The 24,931-nt window shown below is 39.4% G+C and overlaps 1 protein-coding gene across 1 annotated transcript; it reads left to right on the top strand.

Moving 5' to 3' along the window:
• Positions 1-1,026: 1,026 nt before the first annotated feature.
• LOC129708880 (guanine nucleotide-binding protein G(i) subunit alpha-3-like) lies at positions 1,027-23,880 on the top strand. The gene is made up of 9 exons (XM_055654927.1): positions 1,027-1,505; positions 13,529-13,571; positions 16,015-16,156; positions 17,033-17,190; positions 18,521-18,649; positions 19,812-19,941; positions 20,479-20,632; positions 21,477-21,689; positions 21,911-23,880. The coding sequence occupies exons 1-8, from the start codon at positions 1,388-1,390 to the stop codon at positions 21,665-21,667; spliced, it is 1,065 nt and encodes a 354-aa protein (XP_055510902.1). The 5' UTR covers positions 1,027-1,387; the 3' UTR covers positions 21,668-21,689; positions 21,911-23,880.
• The last annotated feature ends 1,051 nt before the right edge of the window (positions 23,881-24,931 follow it).

The following is a 24,931-nucleotide window of genomic DNA, read 5'->3' as shown; positions in this document are numbered from 1 at the left end:
ATACCAAATCTCGTTCCACTTATGTGATATGACGATAACATATATTATTATCATTATAATTATTCTTCAAATGATAGCTGGTGCACAAAAATGCTGGAGAAACTCAGCGGGTGCAGCAGCATCTATGGAGCGAAGGAAATAGGCAATGTTTCGGGCCGAAACCCTTCTTCAGACTGCACCCACTGAGTTTCTCCTGCTTTTTTTTGTGCACCTTCGATTTTCCAGCATCTGCAGTTCCTTCTTAAACACTGATAGGCAAATGATAGCTGTTCAAGAAGGAACTGCAGATGCTGGAAAATCGAAGGTACACAAAAATGCTGGAGAAACTCAGCGGGTGCAGCAGCATCTATGGAGCGAAGGAAATAGATGACGTTTCGGGCCGAAACCCTTCTTCAGACTGATTCTTCTTCAAACCCTCCGAAGAAGGGTTTCGGCCCGAAACGTTACCTATTTCCTTTGCTCCATAGATGCTGCTGCACCCGCTGAGTTTCTCCAGCATTTTTGTGTACCTTCGGTTTTCCAGCATCTGCAGTTCCTTCTTGAACACAGCTGACACTTGAAGTGTTTAAGAAGGAACTGCAGATGCTGGAAAATCGAAGGTACACGAAAAGGCTGGAGAAACTCAGTGGGTGCAGTCTGAAGAAGGGTTTCGGTCCGATTCGGAACGTTACCCATTCCCTTCGCTCCATAGATGCTGCTGCACCCGCTGAGTTTCTCCAGCATTTTTGTGTACCTGCAAATGTCAGCTGCCTGTTTGCCAGAGTTTCTCCAGCTTTTTTGTGTAACCTTCGATTCTCCAGCATCTGTAGTTCCTTCTTAAACAATATCAGCTGCCTGTTTGCCAGAGTTTCTCCAGCTTTTTTGTGTAACCTTCGATTCTCCAGTATCTGCAGTTCCTTCTTAAACAATGTCAGCTGCCTGTTTGCCAGAATTGCACCGGTTTGACCAAAGATCCTTGGGTTTGACTACAACTCCCGTGGTGCCCCGCGTGGCTTCCGCCGTGTGGGCCGGATGTGAGGTCAGTGCAGGGCAGGGTTTCCGTTTTCAAACGCTGACTGTCAGGGCTCGTGGCGAGCGGTCGCTTTGCTTTTAAACCGCCAACGGTCCGCTCCGGGAGCTCGAGCGGCCGCTGAGCCGCTGGACGGCGGGAGCCCTCGGCAGGTCGGCTCCCCTCAGGACTTACTCCGTGAGGAAAAAAACTCGCCTTTTTAATTGTGTGTTTGTGTTGCCTTTCGATCTCCGAGCCAGGGGGGAGGACCTCAAGAGCCCGGTGGAAGCAACAGTAGCCGCTGTACCTTCCTTTCTTCCTTCCCTCGGGGGGGAAAGACTCCCGTTGCCTCGACTCACTCCCCTCGGGAGGAGAGTGACTCCCTCCCCGGTCGCCGCGATGGGCTGCACCATGAGCGCCGAGGACAAGGCGGCGATGGCCAGGAGCAAGATGATCGACCGCAACCTGCGAGAAGACGGCCAGAAGTCGTCGCGGGAAGTCAAGCTGCTGCTGCTCGGTAAGAAAAAACAAGGACTATGGCGAACGGCCGGGTAGGGGGGGGAGGGAGGCGTCCAGTCGGCGGGTGGGACAGACCTGCACTGGCGGTCGCGCCTGCCCCTTCGCCGCCTGTGCCCCAGGGGACGCTGTGTGCGGAGGTCCGCTTCCCCGGAAACGGTGGCAACATTTAATTCCGCAAAGTTGTGAACAACACTCCGCTTAGACCGGCCAAACCTTCACGATCTTACCCATTTCCTTCGCTCCATAGATGCTGCTGCACCCGCTGAGTTTCTCCAGCATTTTTGTGTACCTTCGATTTTCCAGCATCTGCAGTTCCTTCTTGAACAAACCTTCACGGTCTGCTGGTTGCGAAACACTTTTAACTCTCCCCTCCCATTCCCACACTGGTCTTGTGTGCAGGGAGTTACTGCAGATGCTGGTTTAAACTGAAGATCGACGCGAAAAGTTGGAGTAACTCAGCGGATCGGACAGCATCTCTGGAGAAAAGGATTAGATGACGTTTCGGTTCTTCTCGACCCGAAACGTCACCTATTCCTTTTCTCCGCAGATGCTGCCTGACCCGCTGAGTTTTATTTCAGCTTTTTGTGTCAACCCACACTGACCTTTCTGTCCTGGGCCTCCTCCTATGTCAGAGTGAGGCCCAGCGCAAATTGGAGGAACAGCACCTCTTGGGCAGCTTACACCCCAGCGGTATGAATATTGATTTATCTAACTTCAAGTAACCATCGCTTCTCCTCTCTCCATCATAGCCGCTCCCCTCCCCCGCCCGCCTAAATTTTAGCTCCATGCTTCGGTGTTAATTCTTGCTAGCATGATCTATTCTACATTTTCCTTGATTTTTCATCCGCTTTTGATGTCTCGTTTTCACACCTTACGCTGCCTTTTCCCTGTCTCCCCCTCCCCTGACTGAAGGATCTCAATCCGAAACGTCACTCATTCCTTCTATCCAGAGATACTGCCTGTCCTGACTCCAGTCATGAATTTCCTGCTTAAGAAGGAACTGCAGATGCTGGAAAATCGAAGGTAGACAAAAATGCTGGAGAAACTCAGCGGGCGAGGCAGCATCTATGGAGCGAAGGAAATGGACCACGTTTCGGGTTGAGACCCTTCATCAGGTCTCCTCATCCGCTGAGTTTCTCCAGCATTTTTGTCTACCTTTTATTTTTATTAATGTTTTTGTTTGTCTTATTATTTTTTATTTTCATCTTAAATTGAACGTATTTAAAATACCAAAGCGTAAAAGAAGATTCAACGAAATGATCCTCCCCGACTGACGACCACAATTAAAACGTTAGTAAGTCATGAGGGCTATTTTAACATGTGTTATGCTCATGATTTAGAATGTACGTTAACCTCCCTCCCTGCATGCCTGACTGGCGCAACCACCGCCTGAAACTGGTTGACGAGAGGGAAAATGTCGGGGAGAGTCCACTGGAGAAAAGGATTGGGGATTTTGGGGGGGGGGGGGGGAGCCATTTAGCGATATAGAAATCGTAAAATAATGCATTGTCGAAGTTGTAGGATTCTCGGTTCTTGGTTTTTTTGATCCTCCAAAATATTCCAAATGGAATTTAAACTAGAGGTGGTGAAGGGAGGGCTTAGACTTAGACATAAGGTTTCAAAGTGCAAACAACTGCTTCTTTCAAGGAGAACTATAACTGATCGGCAGCATGAATTAGCCCTCAACGTAACAGAAAGTTTTTCCTAAAGGAAAATATATTATTCAATCGCTTTCGATGAATCAACTGATACTACTGACTCGGCGCAGGTTTTATACTTAATTCGGGCCATAACAGAAGATTTTCTTAACTATGAAGTTACTTGCTTTGGGCAGTCTTACGGGTAGATCACGAGGAATAAACTTTCAAGATAAATGTCGTGCAGTTGGACTGGATATGGTTAATTTAGTGAGTGGATGTACAGACGGTGCACCTTCCATGACAGGAAAACGTGAAGGGTTTATTGCACAGATAAAGGTATTATCAGATCCAGATGCTCATTTCATTTAATTATATCTTACATCAGCAAAATCTCTGTGCTAAATCTACTATTTTAAATGACACTTTGCAACAAGTTATAAGTATTGTTAACTATATTCGTGCGAATGCAACACGGCACGTCAATTTCGTAATGTGCTAAAGTTGGACGATGAGGGATTCAGTGTGGATTTGCTGTATCATTGTAAAGAGCGTTGGCTATCGCAGGGACAGGTGTTAGCAAAAAATTTATCGTTGCGAGATCAGATAATTAAATTTCATGAAGAACAGAATCAGCTATGCGAATTATTGAAAGAAGATTTCTATAGAAATACTGCATTTCTGTGTGATATCATGTCAAAGCAAAATGACTTGAATGTTTCTTTGCAAAGTAAAGCTAAGTCTATATTTGATATGTGGCAAAACAATCCAAGCATTTCGAAAAAAAAACTATCTTTTTTCAAAACTCTTCTTCAAAATGAAATTTTGGATGGACATTTTTCCCAGTTAGCGAAGGTCATTGATGAGCAGGAGGATTCATGCGAATCATTTGAAGAATACGCAGCTGTTATAGACTTATTAATTAAAGAATACAATGAAAGGTTTACTGTCTTTTAGAATCATGACATCACACTCAAATTAGCATTTCAACCTCACCTAGTTGATGTCTCCCAAAGAGCTACAGATGGAATTGATTGAGCTCAGAAGATGAAATTTTAAAGTCCATATTTGATGCTAAGAAAGATCCGATTGAAATATGGAGAAATGTAATAGAATGCCCACGTCTTTGGCAACATGCACGATAAATGCTTTCATGCTTTTCAACCACTTATTGCTGCAAATCTACATTCTCCTACCTAACCCAAATCAAGACTCCCTGAAGATCACAAATGACAGATACCCATCTAGAAGATCAGCTGAAACTGCGTACCTCCATCTTGCAGCCAAATATTTAAATGCTTTCCCACAAAAAGCAGTTACACCAAATTAATTAAAAGGTTTGTTACCTTTAGAATAACTTTTTTTTTCATTTACTTGAAGTTAGTACATAGTAGTTAGATTTTTACTAAATAATGTACATTTTGAAGTATATCTAATTGAAGTTTATTGGATGCAGCATTAAATTACAGCTAACTTAATGCGGCATTCCAACATGAACAGGTTCCCCACCCCTGCATTAAGTCAGTGCTAGTAATTCTGGGGTAAAACTGAATAAAATCTTTAAGCTAGACCAGGTTGCACAGCGTAGAAATGCACAGCTTGGAGCATTTAAAGTGGAAGTCCTGCGAGTATAGCAAGTTTGTAATTTATTGCAAAAACGTATTAAAATCACGAAACTGCTAACTTGCCATTTTTTCACTTGCATATTTGAGCCATTTGTAATATTTTTGTAAAGTGCAGTGGGTACATTAAAATAAGTGCATTTACTCAGGCACATTTATGACCATTTATGAACATCTCTAAAATATATATTTGGATTCCGATGGCAATTGGATTATGGTGATTGATTGCATTCTGACCAAATATGTGTGAGAATGTCTGTTCAGAAGCGGTTCACAAATTAATCTTACTAGAGCATAGGTTAACATTGGTTTGCCAATGAAAGTGGGGGATCTGTGGAATTCTTTGCCACAGAAGGCTGTGGAGGCCAAGTCAGTGGATATTTTATACGGCAGAGATAGATAGATTCTTGATTAGTACAGGTGTCAAAGGTTGTGGGGAGAAGGCAGAGGAATGGGGTTAGGAGGGAGAGATGGATCAGCCATGATTCATTAGGCCAAAAGGCCTAATTCTACTTTTATTCCTTATGACCTTATGAAAGTTGGCTGTAAATATTGACCCTACTATGGCAATTCTATTCTTGTAAAACAGTGTATTTGGGAACAATATGTTGAAATAGCCATGCATTATTGTTTTGTCTTCCTAATTTGTGACAATTTGGTAGTTAATATGTAAGAACATTTAATGGGATTAAATGCTCTGCCTGAACAAACAATTAATTATCTATACTCTTGGGTATTATATGTTGCTATGAATTTTGTCATTGTATATTTTAATTAATCGGCTGAGCATTTATTTCTTCCACCATTTACATTTTGTTTTATGAAGTGGATCGTGCATGTGTGTGTGAGCGTAGCAGGAAAGAAGTGAATGGATTTCTGTGAATAAATGCTTATTATGAAATGAATGAAGTACTTACTTACTTAAACTTAGTTCCTCCCATACTGAGTGCATTTGGCAGCAAATTTTTGCCTTTCTGATCAGTTATGTGCAACGTCTTTCACCCTCGATAGGCTTGCACCCCGGGCTTCCAAATCTTTCTGGAATGTTCACCTCCATGTGAGTTTTGGTCGGCTTCTTTTCCTTCTTCCGTCAGGTTGCCATGTCATTGCTATCTTAGGTGCACGTTCTGGTGACATTCTGAGTACATGTCCTGAAAATTTCATCCTGTGTACCTCTGTCCTGGCTGAGAGGCTTTGTTGCAGTTGCAGAATGAAGCACAACGTGCTTTAATGTAAATTATCGTATGGTGTAGTACTCAGAAAAGGTATACATTCGTCAACCATTATCGATTTATTATTGTCATGTGTACAGAGATGCTATGAAAATTACATGCTCCCTGGGTAAATCATACCATACATTCAAATCATACAAAAGTACAACATGTAGTGCAAGGAGAAAATAGACAGAATACAAAATATAGTGTTACAGCTACAAAGGAATTAAAATAAATCGCTCCGTAATGAGCGAGATTGGCACTCCAACCTGAGAGGTTTCTTCAATAGTTTAATAACAGTAGGGATAGGGGAAAGCTGCTTGTGAGTCTGGTGGTATGTGCTTTCAAACTTATTTTAACTTCAGCCCAACGAAAGAGAGAAGAGGGAATGACTTGGGTGTTTGTAGTCCTTGATTATGTTGGCTGCATTCCTGGGGCAGCATAAGGTATAGATGGACTTGATTGGGAGGAAGCTGATTTGTGTGGCGGACTGGCTTGCAAACATCACTCTGCAATTTTCTGTGGGCTTTGTCTGAGAAGTTTCCAAATAAAGTTGTGATGCATCCTGATAGGATGCGTTCTCTGGTGCATCTGTAAGAGTCATTGGAGTCATGCTGAACTTCCGTAGATAAATGCAAAATCCTTGAATAACTACTGGGGTCAGGCAGTAGCATTTCTGGAGATCTTGATTGGTGACATTTTGAGTTGGGACCTTTCCTCTTAATCTTCTGAGTAAGTACAGGCAGTGGTATGCCTCCTTGGCTGTAGTTTCAATGTGGTTGGAGCTGGACCCATTGTTGAAGCGCTTGAGGGATGAATTGTTGCCAACGATACTACCTGACTTCACTTTATTGTTCATTACAGCATGCAGGCCTCCATGTGGTTATCCTGGGACTCTTTAACGTGGTCTCAATTTTCTCTTGGTGTCCTTCATGGCTTTTTTTTTTTAAAGATCATACATGGATTCCTTGTCAGAAGTGTTCAACTTGACTTGGACTTCACCTTGCGGTTCATCATTTTCTTTTCCCACTAGGGAACATGCATATCCTCGTCTTATGCAGTCTTCTAGATGGCGGATGTGCAGGAGTGGGCGCCGTCTGTATGGCAGCCTGCCTGCAGTCCGTCTCTTCACCTTATTTTTTATTGTAAGTCCTGTCCAAAATGTTAGTTGGAGGTCTTTTATGTGGTGGGTGGGGGTGGGGAAGGGGGAAACTTTATTTCTTAGTCCCCCTACCTGGTCGGAGAGGCAGCATCCCTCCGAGCTGCTTCTTCGCACCGTCCTCGCGGCCTACCATCGAGATGCTGCCTGAGAATGGAGCGGCGTTTCCTGTCAGGACCGGCCGGGACTACAGCTTCTGCAGCAGTGGCGCAGCGCTGGGATACCAACACGGAGCGCGCGATGCCTTACCGGGTCGCCGTACAGTAAACTCTGGAGCGCTGTGGCCGCCGACTCCCAACATCGCGGAGCTGTGGCTGCGGGCGGCGCTGGATTTGGAGTGCCGCGGAGCCTGGGATCAAGTTCGCTGGGGTCCGATCTCCAACCGGCGCGGCCTGAGGACTACGAGTGCCCCGGTCTCCGGGGAGGAGGCAGCCGCTCCAGACTTTCCAAGCCGCTGAGGAATGTTTCACCCGACGCCGGAGTTCCATCTTCACGGCAAGAGGGCCCTGAAAATTATCGGACTGGCTGCAAGGCCACAAATGGGCCCCGACCTCGGGTGTTTCACAGAGGAAGAGGACTTAACTTTCTGGTGCCTTTCCCCACAGTGGAAATTTTTGATTCTGCTGTGGGGGGACGTTTGTGTTGAACTCTATAATGTGTTGTGTCCATTTTCTTTATTTTTTTAACCTTTTTCTATGGTTTGTATGGAAACTTATTATCTATTTTATGTAAAGCACTTTGGTGTCAATGCGAGTTGACTTAAAACGTGCTATATAAATATTTATATAGCTTGCTTACTTCTACGCACTTACTGATGAAGACTGTGATGTCACTTGCATACTCATTTGATTCGCTGCAGGCTCCTTGAATATGGACCAGTCCACCGACTCAAAGTATCTTATCTGTTTCCTTATGACATTCTGTACCGGATACACCAACGTCAGCATCAGCTGTAAGCAATGAGTAGAAGCTCATCCTGTTTGTCAGATTTATCAAAACGCAGTGGGGGAAGGAACAGTGTGTAATGATGATTATGTTGCAGTGGTCTAGTTAGTTCAAGCTCCTGTTGGCCATTGCTTATCAATTTCCATCTGGACGTTCCACATTACCTCCAATAAAAAAGCCGACTATTATAGGGCTTTTTGAATTTATTGTATGAGCATTTTATTGAATTATACAGGTCTGATTGTATGCCCCAATATTTGAAATGGCTGTGGGAAATTAATGATTGAGTTGGCTGAGATGTGTTTTCTGCAAGAAAATTGCTCGAAGCTAACTTCAGAAATTGAAATGCGAAATATAAAGCAATGCGTGCTCTGAAAAAATTGCTGGCTAATACATTTTAGGTGCTAAATTCATATTCTGATACTTCTGTTGAAGTATCCTTGCCAAATCAGTGAATTCTCATTAGTGCTGAGAAAATAAATGTATTGTAAAAGTTATGACAGTATTGATCATTTGCTTTCATTACAATGAAATAGTTTGCAAACGATACATAGCTTACCTGTAATTCCACTTTAAATGTTCAAGAAGAAAGATGGTTTATTTGTAAAATAACAATTTCAACACGTTTCCTGTCTTGGGCTTGTAACTGTTTTAGGTTGCATTTGTGGCTCCATTTACTTTGTGCGTCATTTTGAGATCTTACTTCCCTTTTGTAAACAGTAACGAGACCATTGGTCACATGATCTAGTTTGTAAGAAAGAAAATGAACTAACTGCGTATTACAAAATGGGAATTGTACTTTTTTTCCTCACCACCACTTCACCTCCCCCTGATCTCTTTCTGGGACGTTGGCCATAAATGTCTTCTATTTAATCAGTCACACATGAGAGGGATACAGGAGGAAGGGAATTGTAGAAGTTATTTTGAAACTTTGCACGTCTAATTTTCACGTAAAGATTGCCCGAATATATGACTCATCTTTGGTGTTCACTTCCTCTCTACTGAGACTAGTATGCACTCTTCCTCTTCCATACTGGCTGGCTAATCTGCTGATCTCTTTGTGGGTTTGGACTTAAAGCATCAAGACAGTTCAGTTTGGATGAACCTGAGGGGGGAAAACTCTTTCCAGAAGGTAATTTCTATTAGACGAAGGATATGTAAGTTTGCAAATAAAACTATTTGCAACATGTTTCCCTCATCTTGCGTTATCTGGCTATCTGATTGAAATAAAAACAGAAAATGCTGTCAATATTCAGCAGGTCTCGAAGCAAGTGTGGAGAGACTAGCAGAATTGCCCAATGAAAAGGCATTGACCTGCAATATGTACTCTGTTTCTAGTCGAGTGTTGTCTGACCTGCGTATTTCCAGCATATTCTGTCCCCCGTCCCCCCCCCCCCCCCCCCCCCCCCCTCCCCAATTTTCCAGCATGTGTAGTTTCAGTTTTGTGCTTTTCAATATATAGCTATTGACTTTGCTTGCTGCTTGGAGATTTGAATGCTAGGCATTCACATTTAAACTACACCAGTTCTTTGTATGGATGCAGTCTGTCCTGAAGTATCTGCTTCTATTGTACAAAATAATATGATGGTACAATGTAAGTGTCCAATAACTCGGTAGAATGTTCAGCCATTGTGAATTTTATAACAGTCAGAGATGAAATGGACAATTTCTCTTACATTGGAGTTCTGGAGCTGATTGTTAAGCTTGCCTTTTTTGTTTACAATGGTGTCATGTCAATGTTTCCTGTGTCTGAGAGAGCATATTGTGATATCTCCATATTTCCAGATGGAAATGGATTTGATAAAAGAAGAGTCTTGAAACCTATGAAATTAGTTATTGATTTATGACATTTCCAACAAAGATAATATTGTGGTATAATAGGAAGCTCAAAGAAACATAATGCAATCATACCTACACTGATAAGAATGTTGATGTTTACAAATTTAAATGTTTTCTAAAGCTGAAAGAGTTGAATTTCAAACTGCCTAAATGATATAGCACTAATATGTATATCACAGCCTCTTTAACATGTCAGAGTACTAATCACATTGCCATGTGCAAACATTGATGCAAGTCTATCCCCTATACTTAGAGCTTGTATCTTAACAACATGTATCCCATCATTAAGGAGCATTGACTCATTATTTATTCACAAATTTGGAAATGTAGTTAGATTTGTTAATTACAGTATGGAATTAGACATGTTCTATAATTAATTCATTTGGGTTGCTGCACAAGTTTTAATAACATGGCTGTCTCTGCAAAAACTCACTTTCAAATGCAAAAGCCCATATTTTTCCTCTAAACAAGTTTTGTTCAAATTTGCATCTGTACAGATGCCATGCTTAGAAAGGACTTTAAAGCTGCAACTGCCGTCTTACAAAAATAAATAATGCTAACAAAGTGTCAGCTTATGTTAGTTATAATTACCACTGTCCTACCACGGATAAAACATAGAAATCTTTTATTATTTTTAAAATTTGCTTCAACTGGAACAGATGGTTAACTAGCTGAACCTCAATGAGTGCTCTGTGTGGCACATTTTTGTTTTGTATTTGTTATTGTGATAGACATGTTTTTTACTTAGTTCTTCTGCGTTAAGATAGGAGTCACCAAGTTTTTACAGTTTTTTTGGCACAACGATTCAGTCAAATGTTTAAAAAGAACATTTCTTTCATTAATTCGAATGCTGCAGGTGGTGGAATTTTTTTCAGAGATATCAGTGAAAAGAGGAGCAGAGTTAGTACTTGGGTAAGTTTGCATTCATTTTGAATGAATTCTGTGGTGAGATGGAATAGAAAGAATACTTATCCAGTGGTGAACTGGAATTGATTGAAATTCAATTGGTGTTATGGGGCTCCAGTGTTGGAATGAACTTATTTTAAATGGAGTGCAAGCTGGAAAGGAAATCCTGAAATATTTATTTACTTAAATAACAAACCATTCTTCTAGGATTTGTGTAATGTGAAAGTAAAAACAATTGCATCAATAACATGCTATCAGCATGCCAAACTATGCACTCACTGGGCCTTTGCAGATGTGAATCTTTCTGGAAACTTGTTTAAAACATTTGAAGCTCCTGATAAACAAGATATTTTCTCCCTTCAAAGCACCTTTTCTTGGACATTTAGCACAATTTAAAAGGTATTTGTGAATAAAATTATCAATATTGTGATCTTTTGTTAGTATTGTTGAAGGAGAAATGGCTGTTTTCAAAGAAACGCCTCGCAAGAAATCAGAGGCAGAATAGCTTGTGTGGTTGGTTTGTGTTCTGTCTTAAGTCAACAAGGGTTGAAGAATATGTAATGTTTTCAGTTGAAAAGGTAGTTTGCAAAGCAACTGAAAGCTAGATTGACCACCTGTAAAAAGAAGGGTGGGTGGTGGGTGACAAGAGGGAAAGACCAAGAGATAAACAACTATATTGAAGGATGTAAGATACAGCATTCAGAGCTCCTATTCAAGTGCAATAGCTTGCAACATCTTTCATCACACCATTTGGCAATTTCATGTAATGTATTATTGTAGGTGTTTAATTCGGGTAAGTGTGTGGTGTTGCATTTTGGGAAGTCAAAACTTGGCAGGGCCTTCACAGTCAACCTGCGGCAGGGCCCTTGGAAGTGTTGTAGAGCAGCGGGTGGTATAAGTGTATGGTTCACTGAAAGTGGTATTGTAACTAGAGAGGGCGGTAAAGGAGGTTTTTTGGCATGTTGGCCTCCGACCAGGAATTGAGTACAGAAGTTGGAACGTTGTATTACAGCTGTACAAGGTGCTGGTGAGGTTGCACTAGCACCCTGCTTTATAAAGGATGCTATTACCTTTGAAAGTGTGCAGAGAAACCTTTCAGAAAATGTTGCCAGGACTCTAGGTCCCGAGCTACATCCAAGGGTTGGGCAGGCTAGGACTTTATTTCTTGGAGTGCAGGAGGCTGTGGGGTAATATTATAGAAGTGTATATATAATCATGCGGGATTAGATGGTGTCAATGCATAGTCCTTTTCCCAGGGTAGGGGAATCAAGAACTGAAGGGCATGGGTATAAGGCGAGAGGGCAAAAGCTGTAATAGCCTGAGGGTCATTTTTTTCACTGAGGTTGGTGGTTATAAAACGAGCTGCCAGAGGAATTAGCTGAGGCATGTACAATAACAACATTTAAGACATTTGGACTTTTGGTACGTGAATGGTAGAGATTTAGAAGGATGTGGGACAAATATACAGGCAAATGGTTAGATGCTGTATCTTGGTCGGCATGACAAAGGGTTGGCATAGAATTATTGGGCTGAAGGGCCTGTTTCTATACTATATCTTTCAATCAATAGGTCTGTGGAACAAATTATACCACCATATATATTACATGTGCTCCTGCCAATAAACAGTCCAGGTTTTGTGTATTCTAAAACTGTTCAGTGTGTTCTGATCGGATTTACATCATTTTCTAATGGCATTTGCAGCTTTTTGTTAAGCTTAATTGGATGTCAATTGTTTGGGGAGGCTGTAAATGATAAATAGGAAATGCCCAAGTTTCTCTCCCTATTTTCTACATTTACTTATTATTAAACACTTTTATTATACCTGTTATGTTGAGGAAGGTTGTAACGTAAAATATTTCAGAGATCAATTTGTGAACAGTGGTTTCCACGTGAAATTGGATCGTTTAGTGGAGAAATGTAATTGTAGCACAGAATAGCGGCCTCTTGTTAATCTTATTCTCCACCACCCATTATTTTGAGGGTTTTGAAAACGCTTACTACAGACCATCTGAAATGTGAAAGTCTTGGTGTAGAATTCCAGACAGAGCTAATGTCATACTCTGAACTGCAGCAAGGCTGCAATTTCTTATGTTAACATTTTTTAAATATAATTATAATCCTCTACTTTCAATTCTAACATGTTTGCCATTTGTGGTTAGTTGTAGCTAAAATAAGCAGCAAGTAATATAACTTGAAATAAATTTGCTCACTCAATCAGACAGCAACTCCCAATTAAATACTTAAATCGGGAAGCCTTACACAGCCTTCATCCCGAAGAATCTTTTGAAACTCGCCGTTAAAATATGCTTTATGTTTTTAGTTTCATAACTGCATCTCTGGTATTTTTCTTGCATGCTGTAAAATCCAGTCACCAAAATTTGATAAAAAATAATTTATTCCTTGTTCACATCAGAATCATCTTGTTCAATTGCTTGAATATTTAATTTTATTTGCTTTTAAAAATAATTTACCTATGTTTTTATGAGCCTGAACTTGATTTTTGGACCCTCATTTTATATGACAATGGGTTCTTCAAAAATTGACAGATTGCAGATTGTTTGTGAAGTTTGATCCATCCCGATATGGATGGCCATTTTTGCGTACACCTGGCTAAACTGAACATTCAGGCTTGATCGCAGTCATGCAAAGACTTGCAATTAAAAGTTGTGAAAGTAACTGGGTTTTTTTCTGATTTACAGGTGCTGGCGAATCTGGAAAAAGTACCATTGTGAAACAAATGAAGTGAGTATGAAACCTTTATTTTGATATTGATCTTGATTTCAAGTTTGGCTTAGTTTGGAGATACAGCAGGGGAAAGGGCCCTTCGGCCCATTGCTGACCATTGATCACCTATTCATGCTAATTCTACGTTATCTCACTATCTCATCTACTCCCTACACATTAAGTGCAGGTAATGAATGACTCCCTATAGTCAACTGTTAACTATAGCAGTCATTATTTTTTACAAAATAAAGCCCTCAATAAAATATAGATTGCTTTGATGCTCAAATTGTTATTTTAATGAAGCTTGTGAACACATCTCCTATTTGACCATTTCTAGCGTATTTTCTTGCCTTCTCATTTTGATTCGAAGAGCAATATAGGTGAAGGTTGTGATTAAATTCAGGGATTTTGCATTCTTAATCTAAGATTCCTCGCATATCTTCATGTAACATGCGTTTTCATATCGCAAATTGGATATAATGCAGTTGACTTTGCGAATGCTTTTTGTGTTGCATGGGTTTGGTTATAATGTCTATGGGGAACTAGAGAATCACATATACATCTCATTGAGAATTGACAAGCAGAAAATAATGCTGTCTTGGAAAATAACTTCCTATCTCTTTTTAGCTTGCAAAATTAAACTTGCAAGTCATTAAAAATACGTATTTTTGAAAATCCCGAGAGCCTAGAAATTTTGTTAATGCAAGTTGGCCAGGTGGAATGGTTGATGAAATTTAATACAGAGAAATGTGAAGTGTTGCATTTTGGGATTTCTAACAAGCACAGGACCCACACAGTAAATGTTAGGCCTCTGGGGGAGTGTTGTAGAGCAGAAGGATCTAGGTGTGCAGGTGCATGGTTCCTTCAAGATCGAGTCGCAGGCAGATATGGTGATCAAAAAGGCTTTTGGCACATTGGCGTTCATCAGTTAGAGTATTAAGTATAGAAATTGGGAGGTCATGTTGCAATTGTATAAGATGTTGGTGAGACTGCATTTGGAGTATTGTGTCCAGTTCTGGACACCATGTTATAGGAAAGATATTGTCAAGCTTGAAAGAGTTCAGAGAAGGTTTATAAGGGTGTTGCCAGGTCTAGAGGGTCTGAGCTATAGGCAGAGGTTGAGTAGGCTGGGACTCTATTCCTTGGAACGCGGGAGGGGTAATCTTATAGAGGTGTATAAAATGGAATCGATCAGGTAGATGCACAGAATCTCTTGCCCAATGTGGGGGAATTGAGAAACAGAGGGCATAGGTTCAAGGTGAAAGGGAAAAGATTTAATAGGAATCTGAGGGGTAACTTTTTCACACAAAAGGTGGTGGGTGTATGGAACAGATCAAGTCAATTTTATTTCTATAACACCTTTAAAAACAACTCTCGTAGACCAAAGTGCTTTACATTGGTGCAGGTACTAACGTGCTACTAACAGTGGTACATAGATCAACCATACATACGTAGATACATACAAACAGCGGTCCCTCCGAGGACCTCGAGAAAGGCTTGAGAGTAGAAATAAGTTTTAAGTTTAGACTTAAGAGTCTATGGTGGGGGCAGTTCTGTTGGGAAGAGGGATGCTGTTTCATAGTCTAGGAGCTGCAACCGCAAAAGCGTGGTCGCCCCTGAGCTTATGCATAGACCGCGGGATGGTCAGTAACTCCAAGTCGGACGATCTGAGGGACCTGGAGGTGGTATGGTGGGTAAGCAGATTTTTGATGTAGGTGGGAGCAAGCCCGTTAAGGGCTTTGTATACATAAAGAAGGAGCTTGCAATTGATTCGGAACCGCACAGGGAGCCAGTGGAGAGAGGCCAGAATCGGGGTGATGTGGTCCCTTTTTCGGGTGCCCGTCAGGAGTCTGGCTGCGGCATTTTGGACCAATTCCAGGTGGGACAGGGATGATTGGCTGATGCCAGTGTAAAGGATATTGGCTGCCAGAGGACTATCCCAGCGTTTAAGAAACAGTTAGACAGGTACATGGATAGGACAAGTTTGGAGGGATATGGACCACAAGCAGGCAGATGGGACTAGTGTAGCTGGGACGTGTTGGCTAGTGCCAGTGTTGCCAAATAGTTTTAATTGGCTCCAAAATATTGAAGCTGTTTACCAATATCAAATGAGTGGCCGATAAACGGAAGGCATAGCTCCTCTAAAGGAAGGCACAGATTTGCAGTATGCATTGGAAACATGGATCTGTGTGGGAGTTCCAAAATATTGGGTCACCATGGAGTCGAAGCAAAGATTACAACTGCAAATTATTATTTTGTAGTTCTCACATATATTACCCAGGTAGAGATTGAGAATCGCAAAGCAGATGGAAAATGTTTTGGCTTTATTCAAATAAGATTTTTTTAATATATTGTCCGATGTGATTTCAATTTGATGTTGTGACGTGACGGTAATCTATTGGAAAATTAAACCCGCTTTCAATCTTGCAATATCAACTTTTCTCCTCTTTTTCTGTTGCAGAATCATTCACGAAGATGGGTATTCTGAAGAGGAGTGCAAGCAATATAAAGCAGTGGTTTATAGCAATACAATTCAGTCTATCATTGCTATTATCAGGGCCATGGGGCGGTTGAAGGTTGATTTTGAAGATCCATCAAGAGCTGTGAGTTTCAGTCTGGGTGGTTTTTTTTTAATATACTGCTGAGCTGAAGGGCATTAAATGGTATGGGGCAAAAGCAGGAGCATGGGGTTGTGAGGGGAAAATAGATTAGCCATGATCGAATGATGGACCAAACTTGATGGGGTGAATGGTCTTATTTTGCTCCTATGTCTTATGAACTGTTTCATGGCTGTATTAAATACTGTGGCTGTAATTCTTTGGGTGAAGTTTCAACAAAAATAAGCATTGTTTTCTATCTTTAATTGACTTGTGGGAGGGCAGGTATGGATAGCAAGTAAGGACACAATCAAGCTAAGTCATTGTATTTTCACATGTCAAGCAGGTTGCTAACACTCGCTATATAAATAATACCACCTTGTATATGTTGCCAGTGAACAGAACCTTTCAAATCTTACCCAGGAGTGTGCCATTAACAAGAGAAAAATGATAGTACTTGCTGTAGCATTGTAAACAAACTGTGGCCAACGTTCAGAACAGAAATTGTTGGATATTCTTGCAACTATATGGTCTAGCATCATCCATAATTTTATGAACAGAAAATACTTTTTTTTTTTTGCTAAGGACACTGGAATTGCTAATGATAAAAATACAATTTTTACCATTCTAAACTAACTTAAGTTAAGTAATATTGTGTATGCAACTGAAGAAATGTGATATGTCCACATATATATATACATTATAATTGAACATCTTGCCGTGAAAGTGTACAATTTGTTTTGATTTGGCAAACTCATTTTGATGCTATTGTTTTGTTACATTGAATGAGGGTGGAAAACAATGTCTTGTGTTTAAATGAACAGTTTTTGTGTCTGCTTTAATAAGTTCTTATCACCTTAAAGAATTTTTGTTTGTACGTAGGATGATGCACGCCAATTGTTTATTCTAGCAGGGACCACAGAGGAAGGAATCATGACAGCAGAACTTGCCGGAGTTATCAAACGGTTATGGCAGGATAGTGGTGTTCAAGCTTGTTTTGGGAGATCTAGAGAATATCAGCTGAATGACTCTGCATCATAGTAAGTGTGGTCATAATTACAATAATCAAAGTTCTTGTATCTAGTACATTAACAAATTGGCATTTAGTTCATCTACCTGATACAGATTAAATGAAATTTGAAAGCTTTGAGAAATCTTGGAGAATTTGGCTATAGGAATAGAATTAAGCCATTCAGCCCATCAAGTCTACTCCGCTATTCAATCTGACTGATCTATCTCTCCCTCCTAACTCCATTCTCCTGCCTTCTCCCCATAACATCTGACACCTGTACTAATCAAGAATCTCTCTACGTCTTTAAAAATATTCACTGACTAGGCCTCCACAGCCTTTAGTGGCAAATTCCACAGATTCATCACTTTCTGATGAAATAAATGTCTCCTTGCCTCCTGAAAAGAATGTCCTTTAATTCTGAGACATTTAGTCCTAGACTGTCTCACTAGTGGAAACACCCTCTCCACATCCACTCTATCCAAGCCTTTCGTGATGAAAGTCAAATCTTGATGACATTTACTGCAAAAGATTCACAACACATAACATAAGCTATCTCTGGTCAGTTAAACTATTTGTTATTGTTTTTATTCAGAATGCAAATACTGCTTGGATTAGATTTTAACCAAGGTCCCTCTGCTTGTGCAGCTGTCTAGAATAACCAGTTTTTATTCTTGTATACCATCCCCATTACACTGTTCAAAGGAAAAAGAATGACCCTGATATATTAGATAATATTATTCCATGGATGGTCAAAACAAAAACTAATTTTCTTCATTTGGTATTATTATTATAACTATAAAGTACTTTTGGTGTCATGTGCCACTGTCGTAATGCTTTAAACACAAGTTGCTTTTAAACTCATTGTCCACCTCACCAGAGACAGGAATGGTACTTAGATGCACAAACAAATTGTTTTCCCAATAGCTAAGTATTATTATATTTGGCTAATCAGAGTGAAAACTCTGAATGCATGAGTAACCTGAAGTTTTGTTTTGAATATATTATTGGAGATGTACTTATTTTGTAATCAATCAGTCTTGATTTTATACTTATTTTACAATTGGTCTGAAGAAGGATCTGAACCTGAAACGTCACCCATTCCTTCTCTCCATAGATGCTGCCTGTCCCGTTGAGTTCCTCAGCATTTTGTGTCTATCTTCTACTTATTTTGCAAAGGAACTGTTGGTTACTTTCACTTCATTTATAGCCGGAAAATAGTGTTTGTTCAATTTCAGTTATTGTCCAGACCCAAAACAACATCTGACATTCTCTGCACCTCGGCTGCCTAACCCAGTGACTTCCTCTAGTATTCTTTGCTTTGTATATTTTCTTCATTGACTATAGAATTTCTTTTTCAGTTATTTGAACGATTTGGATAGAATATCCTTACAAAACTATGTCCCCACTCAGCAAGATGTTTTAAGAACCAGAGTAAAAACTACAGGTATCGTAGAGACGCACTTTACCTTCAAGGAGCTGTATTTTAAGTGAGTAATATTGTTTTTTAATCACATTGAAGTGCATGTTATTATTGTACTAACTATAAAATGTGGTATTTCATTCATAAAGCTGCATCAATCTTGTTTTTTTACTTTCATTACATGTGAAAATATAAAATATAGTAGACAGAAGGTCGTGGTGGAAGGACAATATTCAGACTGGATATGCAGGGAATGGAGGATAGGGATTATGTACATGCATATAAAAATTGGCCTGGGCATAATGTTGGCACAGATGTTGTGGGTCAAAGGGCCTATTCTTTTGACCTGCACTGTTCTATGTTCATGTAAAAATGGTAGATGATCTTTTTAATTTGAGATGCCTTTGAAACCCTAAAAATGGTTGTCGCTAGGATAATGTACTGGAAATCCATAGGAATCACTTAAACATTCCTTTCTGAACATGTCACCTTGGGTATAGGAATGCCATTGAAAGTCTGCACAATATAAAATTACCAATTGTACATTTTATTGCCAAGAATGGCATAAATTCCATTTTACAAGATTATTGACTTCAGTGACTTGTTCTTGTTTTTAAAGCCTTGTCAAAGTTTATTACAAATATAAAATGGTAACAAAACAGGCAGTATCTATTCGACCTATTAAGAATGTGAAGGTTCTCTACAAGAACATGAGCAGTTATTATAATTCCCCAGACATGCATAAAAAAAACCATGCATTTATTTCTGCACCCCATCCCCTCCAATCCCCCAAGTATTAATCAAGTCAATACTGGCTCAATCAAAGAAATCTAGCTGGTCTTATCCCTCTAATCCACTCCCCATTATCGTGCAATTTCTTTCCTTTATTGTACTTTTCTACTTTCCTGTGAGTGCTACAATAAATCTGCTTCTTTCTATGCTAAGTATAGGTTACTACTATCAATGTAGAAATAAATGCTTCTAATATCAAAGATTTCAGAAAGAGGTCTTGTATGTTCAGTATTGGTCCGTTGCATTGAATTTGAATGAGCTGTTTAAAAACTTGCATGTTGATATTTTAAACTTGCTGCATCAAGCTGTTTTCTAAAATGTACAGATGACACAAGTACCCTGTTGACTCTTGGTGTTTGGGAAGATTTTTACAAAGTTCATAAATGTAGGTTTTATTTGTCAGATTAAAAAAATCTTTTAATGTTATCACCATTAAGGATGTTTGACGTTGGAGGACAAAGATCAGAACGGAAAAAGTGGATACACTGCTTTGAAGGTGTAACTGCAATAATATTCTGTGTGGCATTGAGTGATTATGATCTTGTGCTTGCTGAAGATGAGGAAATGGTGAGTAACTCCTGTATTTTATTTTGTATTAATTTTCCAGCAAAGTAGACCAAGGTTGAGTACTTATTTGCAGGATTTTTCAAAATGGCTGCTGTAATGGTGTAAATGCTGAAGCTGTGTTATAGAATTTAAGGTTACTGACATATTCTTTTTAAAGTGACAAATGAACTTCAGAAATACAACTGACATTGAGATCGATACTTTTAACTTAAAAAAAGGATTCATTGTTGATTCTTGATGATTGGCGTGCCAACTGGCCTTGTACATTTATCAGTTACGCTCCTTATAGATAAATGTCCAATTGATATCAAATACCATGGAATGATTTAGGAATTTGGTGGGGAGGGGGATGGGTGCAGTGGGGCTTACAATTTATGTTTCTGGGAAGCATTTAGACAATTTTAAATTTTGTTTAGAAAAAAAGAATTTGGATTATATCAAGAGTATTTAATAAAATTGTTCAGGGAATAATAAATTAAAATGATCACTACGTTGCCGATTTTAATGTACAAGATTGTTTAACTTTTATTCCCTCAGAACCGAATGCATGAGAGCATGAAGCTTTTTGATAGCATCTGCAACAACAAATGGTTTACAGACACATCTATCATTCTGTTCCTGAACAAAAAGGATCTATTTGAAGAGAAAATTACGAGAAGCCCTTTAACAATATGTTATCCAGAATACGCAGGTACTAATAGCTTGTTTGATTTAAAATTGCTTTAGTCAAATTTGGATTTATTGATTTACTTGCATGAGTTTTGTGCATTAATCTCCCTAAACCTCGTACAATCACAGACGGGAAGCAGTATGTTAAGCCCCTGTCCCACTTTCCCGAGTTACTCACGAATTCTCTCGAGTTTTCCCCTTGCTTCAAACTCTGAGAATGTCCGTAGCGAGGCCGTAGGTGTCCGTAGATATTTTGTAGCGTTTTGAAAAATGTCCACGGGTAAAAAAGAAAATAGCCCCGAGTACCTACGGCTGGCTATTACTGTAATTCTCCTAGTTTGAATCAAACTAAACTGCTTAACTGTCCTGTGCATCTGGAAGTGTTAAGACTATAAAAGCCCTGTCCCAAGAGCTCTCCCGAGTTTAATAAAAATCAAACTCGTGGTAAGCACGGAGAATGAATGTAACGGGTACGTCGGAGTTCGGGGACGTCTCTTAGCGCTAAAGGCAGGCACTCGGGAAGACTCGCTAACGGTATACGAGAGTCCTGAGTACCGACGAGTGGCCATTACCGTAAATCTCCGAGTTCAAATCGGGACAAACTCGGGAGAGCTCTTGGAATGAACCCGTACCGTGGGACAGGGCTTTAACATGGTACAATTTTAGTTACCATCCAAGACATTTAGCAATTTTGCATATTGTGACCCTGTTATTCATATTCTATTATCAAAACTAAATTTTGATAATAGAATATGAATAACAGGGTCTCATTCAAAACTAAATTTTACTGGTTGTAAAATGGATTATGGATTTACACTTCTATCAGAAGTGTAACGCAAAAATAACTCTTCACCACATCTAACTAGGATCCAACACTTACGAGGAAGCTGCAGCATACATTCAGTGCCACTTTGAAGATCTGAACAGACGAAAAGAAACCAAGGAGATCTACACCCATTTCACATGTGCCACAGATACGAAGAATGTGCAGTTTGTGTTTGATGCTGTGACAGATGTCATCATCAAAAATAATTTGAAGGAATGTGGATTGTACTGAAACATATTAACAGCGTGTCCAGGTAAGAGCCCTGAGCTAATAGCAGATTTACTACCTACATGCAAAATATTTTATTTCTACTGGTTTATATTTTTGCATTGGAAGTGGGGTGAAGAGGGAGCTGGAATTGACTAAATGTATCAACTTGGCATTTTTAAACAATTCTCTGCTGAATGAAAAGTCTCATTTTGTTCTGTTCTACCTTAATTTGTAACTGAACAAAACTACTTTTCTCTTTAAAAGGTATTTTGTTACTGCAAAGGATCTTGCGAGATGGCCATCTTATTCCCTGGTTATGCTGCCTGCCAAATTGGGAAAGAACCTTGATGAAATATGGCTGTCATGAGTCAAAATTGCATGCAATATATTAATTTGATATTAATTGTATTAAGGACCATTTTTAAAACTGCATTTTAAGCTGAAACCAATAAGTACATGCCTGTCCTGATTCAGACCCAGTGTTCAAGAAAGTTCTTCACATTCCTTTATAATTAAGTTGATTACCTAAGTGTTGATAAGATTGATGGCCACTAGTTTTATTTCTCTTGATGGCATTTCATTAAGTGTTCTGATGTCCATTTGATGCCATTTATATTAACTTTTGTATCATCATGAATCGTTGAAATTTGTTTTTACAAATAAGCTTTTGCTGATTCTGAAGGATCTGTATACACACAGTGCCCTCCATAATGTTTGGGACAAAGACCCATCATTTGTTTATTTGCCTCTACTCCACAATTTGAGATCTGTAATAGGAAAAAAATCACATGTGGTTGAAGTGCACATTGTCAGATTTTATCAAAGGCCATTTTTATACATTTTGGTTTCACCATGTAGAAATCACAGCCCATTTTAGGGCACCATAATGTTTGGGACACAGCAATGTCATGTAAATGAAAGTGGTCATGTTTAGTATTTTGTTGCATATCCTTTGCATGCAATGACTGCTTGAAGTCTGCGATTCATGGACATCACCAGTTGCTGGGTGTCTTCTCTGGTGATGCTCTGCCAGGCCTGTTTTGCAGCCATCTTTAGCTTTTGCTTATTTTGGGGGCTAGTTCCTTTCAGTTTTCTCTTCAGCATATAAAAGGCATGCTCAATTGGGTTCAAATTGGGTGATTGACCTGGCCACTCCAGAATTGACAACTTTGAAAAACTCCTTTGTTGCTTTAGCAGTATGTTTGGGATCATTGTCTTGCTGTAGAATGAACTGCCAGACAATGAGTATTGAGGCATTTGTTTGAACTTGAGCAGATGGGATGTGTCTATATTCTTCAGAATTCATTATGCTACTACCATCAGCAGTTGTATCATCAATGAAGAGAAGTGATACAGTACCTTCAGCAGCCATACATGCCCAGGCCATAACATCTGCATTAAGGAGGCAATTAAACACACCTGAGCAATTACAAACACCTGTGAAGCCATGTGTCCCAGTATTATGGTGCCCTGAAATGTGGGGATTATGTATAAACACAGTTGTAATTTCTGCATGGTGAAACCAAAATGTGTAAAAGTGGCCTTTAATAAAATCTGGCAATGTGCACTTTAACCACGTGATTTTTTTTCTTTTTTTTTCTTTTCTTTTCTATTACAAATTTCAAATGGTGGAGTACAGAGGTAAATAAATAAATGATGGGGTTTTTTGTCCCAAACATTATGGAGGGCACTGTATGAAATGTTAGGTTTTTGTTTATCTTGGTAGAATGGACTCTACCTGGAAAGAGAACCATGTTCTGCAGAACATAATTTCTGTTTGCTAACACAATGTAAAGTATATTTGTCCATTTCTAAAACAGTATTAAGATCAACAGAATAATATAGTAGTGTGATCCAGTATTTACTTAAATTCTCAGCAGCTTTGCTTAATTCTAAGTGTTAGCCATTGTTCAATTTGCCAAATGTAAAATGTCTAGCTGTTTAAAATCGGGCCAAATCTTTCAAAATGCCCATTATGCAGCTCCATCTTACTGCTTTTTAGTTTATCTTTTTGTGAATGCAGTGACAGTAACCTTGAATTTGATACAAATATTAGTTTATCCTATTCATTCCAGAATTTTAATAGAATCGGTCAGCACAGAAAGAATTTAAAGATTTTAGTTATGATCTGTGAAGTGGCATGATACTACTATCACTTGATTATTTTTATAATACAGCACTGCCATGTAAACCACAACTAATAAAACCATAAAGTGACTAATTTTTTGGAAGAATGTGTGCAAGTTATTTTTTTTCCTCACTTAACGGTTGTTTAACTGAAGCATTCTAGTCTGTTTGTCTGTGCCTGTTCTCTCTGCCATTTAATACATTAAAAATTGATTTCACAACTTTTAGTTGTATTCCACCATTAGTTATACTTGGGCATTCTTTGACATATTTTCTTTGTCCTTCCAAAGACAAGTTGCATAAAAAAATTAACGTGAACTGAAGTACCAGCAACTGTGATTGTACTTTTAGAGCGAGCTTAGAATCGGAAAAAAACTTTCTTTGTTGTGATGCTCCATTAAAATGTTTCATTCTCTTGTGGAGGGTTGTCTTGGTAATTGTGGTTTGAGGTTAAAGTGGTGATCTGATTGCTGGTTTACATGCCTGCATTAAAAGCCTCCAGCAAACACAACTTGGGGACTAAAATTAAAATCAAGCTCTGTTTTGCATATTTTTTAAAGTGATATTCGTGGTAACGAGGTTTGAATTTTTAAGTGGATGTTGACCATAAAAGTTGGAACCTTGCTGACTAAGACCTGGCATTGGTACTTAAGATTTTATTCCCATGTAACCATGCATTAATTTTGGTTTGCATCATCAGTCATTCGATGGTCCATCTTTTTCCCCCTCTTGCATCTGAATGAAAGTGTTTTCTATTTAACATCCTATCTGTCCTCCATTTGAGATGGAAAGTGTTTTTTAGGACCATTTCCAAGGAAGTGTCTACAATCATTGCCTGTAGATCCCTCCCCTCCCCAATCGGACCTTAAAGTGCTACGTTTTTCTCCCCACGAATTGTGTCAAATGCAGGTGACCTTCACGTTAGTTGTGTAAGTAACGGGAATTTGTCCTTAAAGATTTCTTAAAATTAGAGATATTAAATAAAATGTACTTGGAATTCGTGGGAGGAAAAATAAAAGAAGCTTATAAACCTTTTTAGGAATGCGCAGATGCCATGGTTCTGCATTGTGAAAAGTTGCAATATGGACTGTTTTCTAGTCACGCAACCTCTTGTAACGTGAGGAGCCGCCTGTATACAAGGGAATTGGAGACAAATAT

The sequence above is a fragment of the Leucoraja erinacea genome, chromosome 24, assembly GCF_028641065.1.
Source record: "Leucoraja erinacea ecotype New England chromosome 24, Leri_hhj_1, whole genome shotgun sequence".
Lineage (NCBI taxonomy): Eukaryota > Metazoa > Chordata > Chondrichthyes > Rajiformes > Rajidae > Leucoraja > Leucoraja erinaceus.
The sequence above is the reverse complement of the archived record's forward strand: the minus strand, read 5'-3'. Positions and strand labels throughout refer to the sequence as shown.

Coding starts and splice junctions, on each gene's coding strand:
- LOC129708880 (XM_055654927.1), top strand. CDS start 1,388: ATGGGCTGCACCATGAGCGCCGAGGACAAGGCGGCGATGGCCAGGAGC. Junction 1,506..13,528: donor AGTCAAGCTGCTGCTGCTCG/GTAAGAAAAAAC, acceptor TCTGATTTACAG/GTGCTGGCGAATCTGGAAAA. Junction 16,157..17,032: donor TTGAAGATCCATCAAGAGCT/GTGAGTTTCAGT, acceptor GTTTGTACGTAG/GATGATGCACGCCAATTGTT.